This window comes from Vollenhovia emeryi, unplaced genomic scaffold, assembly GCF_000949405.1.
Source record: "Vollenhovia emeryi isolate VEMERY1.0 unplaced genomic scaffold, V.emery_V1.0 DF943856.1, whole genome shotgun sequence".
Classification (NCBI taxonomy): domain Eukaryota; kingdom Metazoa; phylum Arthropoda; class Insecta; order Hymenoptera; family Formicidae; genus Vollenhovia; species Vollenhovia emeryi.
In genome coordinates this window covers 1-2,816 of record NW_011962510.1, presented here as the reverse complement: position 1 = coordinate 2,816, position 2,816 = coordinate 1, and the positions used below count along the sequence as shown (strand labels likewise).

Sequence of the window (2,816 nt, the reverse complement as noted above, 5' to 3'; positions counted from 1 at the left end):
GGCACGTTGGATTTAAAGAGTTGAGATATTCTGGCAGAATTGCTTCATGTATATCCTCCTTATCTCCAGTCGTTTCAACAGTGTCCACACTTGTATAAACCCTCTCTGTCGTATCATCTAATAATCTTATTACTTTATTATTTATCTCATCAACGTCGACATTCCTTGCAGATAATATAACATAATTAGCCATAATTTTATATCGCTTATGTGTTATAATATCTCCATACATGTCTTTTATTATATCCGAATTAATGTTTGCTATACATCTTTCTGGAATTTCAATATTATCCGAATTATCATTTAAAGAACCATTACCTAAATTTAGTAAAAATTGTGCAAATTCTTTTTCTTGTGATAAAGTTCTCATATTTTGTGTCAGTGAAAATATTTTAAATTGTTTCCATAAAGAACTAAATTTTATCGATAAATTTATAATTTCACAACGCGTAGCTCTTTCTTTTACAGGTAATAATTGTCTAAAATCTCCACCGAGAAGAACAATTTTTCCACCAAAATATAAATTATTTTGCATGATATCACGTAATACTCGATCCATTATTTCTAGCACGTAACGTGGTGCCATAGGTGCTTCATCCATAATAAAGACATCTACAAGTTTTAAATTGTTAGCTTCTTTTGATTGTACTTTAATATTTGATGTAGAATCAGTGAAAAGAGGTACAGGTAATCCTAAAACTTTGTGTGTTGTTCTTCCATTTGGAAGTAATGTTGCAGCAATACCAGTAAATGCCATAGTACTTACTATTTTTCCTTTACTTTTAAGTAAATAATATAATGTTGTATAAATAAAAGTTTTACCAGAACCACCTGGACCATCGATATAAAAACAACTGTCGTTACTATTGTTACTTGCTGTTGCTAATAAAATAGTATCAACAATCACTTTTTGTTCTATATTTAATTGTCCATATTGCCGCATTCCTATAGTTGTATCTTCTTGAATTTGTTCTTCATCATTTATTTCTTGAGTCTCACTTATTTGTTCCATTTCAGGAAAGTTAGCAATATTTGATCCTTCCATTTGAAGTACATTGACAATGTAATTATAAACCTTCTTTATTCCCAATGCAGATCCATATCGTCTTATATAATGTTCCGACATATCCATTTTGAACTCATCCCACAACTTTTTCGGATGAAGTGGTTGACAATGAATTAAAATTCGTACGAACAAATTACGAAGTCGTCTTGGCATCATCCAAACTTTTCCTTCATTCATCGCACGATACCATTCCTCGTCATCTTCTATAAGTCCTAATGCTAAACATGCGGCGGTGAAAGTTTGATGTACTTCATTATTAACTGTTCTTAATTCTTCAAAACTTGTGGCTCCTTTAACATGTAGTAAAACTATACGTAAATGAAATAATTCCATTTGAGACGGGCTAACAGAATACATACGACCGATACAATTAAAATATCTTTGACGTTTTTCCCAGCGATTAATAGTTTTGCCGTTAATTGTAATCTTTTTAAAAACATAGTATGATGGAATATCACTGTATAAGTATTGTTTCGCTTCCTCATCTCGAGCATTTAATTTAAAATAATCTAACAACATTGTCACTCGTTCTATGGCAGATCTTATTGCATCATTGTTAATATTATCATCGATTATTACACTATGTTCGTTTGGTAAATGGACTGGTAAACGAAATATAGAATGACTTTTTTCTTGTAAAGATTTACTTAAAATTCGCCAACATGCTTCCACAGGCCCCACGTAACGAGCTTCAATAAAATCTTGAATTTCGTCATGAATTATAGTTTTGTCTAAATTTTCTCCAATGATTACAGACGCAGCATCATGACCTTTATAAATATATTTATACAAGTATTTTACAGATCGTATACTCGAAACTATTTCAACGTTAATATGGCTATTAAATAAAAGTAAAAGCATTGGATTATATGGAACAGTATATCTATTATCAACAACGTATCGTCCAGGCCTTTCGTACAATAAATCATTATTTCTTCGACGATATTGTGGATAGCCATCTTCATTCATAGTCGTCTCAGGTTGAAATGATTTTGGAAAATGTTTGGAACATTTATCGTTCACCAGACACCAATTTCCACATGGTCCATGAATCATATGCTTCATTACAACATTATGTAAACTTTCATTTTCATTAGGATCAGGAATTTCTGCGGAAATAAATTTATCAACCGTTTCGGAATTTGTTATTTTACAATTCTGTTTTAATGTAATCAACAAATGTATATGCGGTAATCCACGTTTTTGAAATTCTATTACATAAACGTATGCGAGAACTTCTCCAAAAAATTTTTGTCTAACAATAACATCAATTAAATAATCCTTTTTTATATTAAATACACGAGCACATATATCTGGTCTATCTGCAGGTTGTTGATTTGGAAGTAAATTCTCTTTAATTTCACGCCAATTTGGATTACAAGTCATAGTAACAAAGATATCTGGTTTTCCATATTTACGCACAATAGCCATTGCATCTTGATAATGTTGTAACATATTACGCGGTGAACCCACGAACGTTGATGGAAGTATAATCATTTTTCCAATGTGAGCTTCGTTATTATTGGCGGCGTTTGTCAAATAATCAATTAGTCCTTGATAAGTCTCAGCTCGTAGTTGTTTTTGATTTTGTTTACAATAATTAATTCGATCTTTTTCAATTTTAACATAATTATCTACAAGCCATTGCTGAAATAATCGTCTTCCCATGATAAAAATATTAAAATTATCACGTACAGCTATCCGATATTTTACATAAGCAGCTCTACTTATTCGTTTATTACTATTTTTG

The 2,816-nt window shown here is 31.0% G+C and overlaps 1 protein-coding gene across 1 annotated transcript; it reads right to left on the bottom strand.

Annotated features, from left to right (window-relative positions):
• Positions 1 to 43: 43 nt before the first annotated feature.
• On the bottom strand, positions 44 to 2,734 carry LOC105564699 (the record flags this gene model as incomplete). Its single annotated transcript, XM_012017280.1, has 1 exon — positions 44 to 2,734. A coding segment is annotated over exon 1 (2,691 nt), but the record flags the coding sequence as incomplete, so codon positions are not given.
• Positions 2,735 to 2,816: the final 82 nt, after the last annotated feature.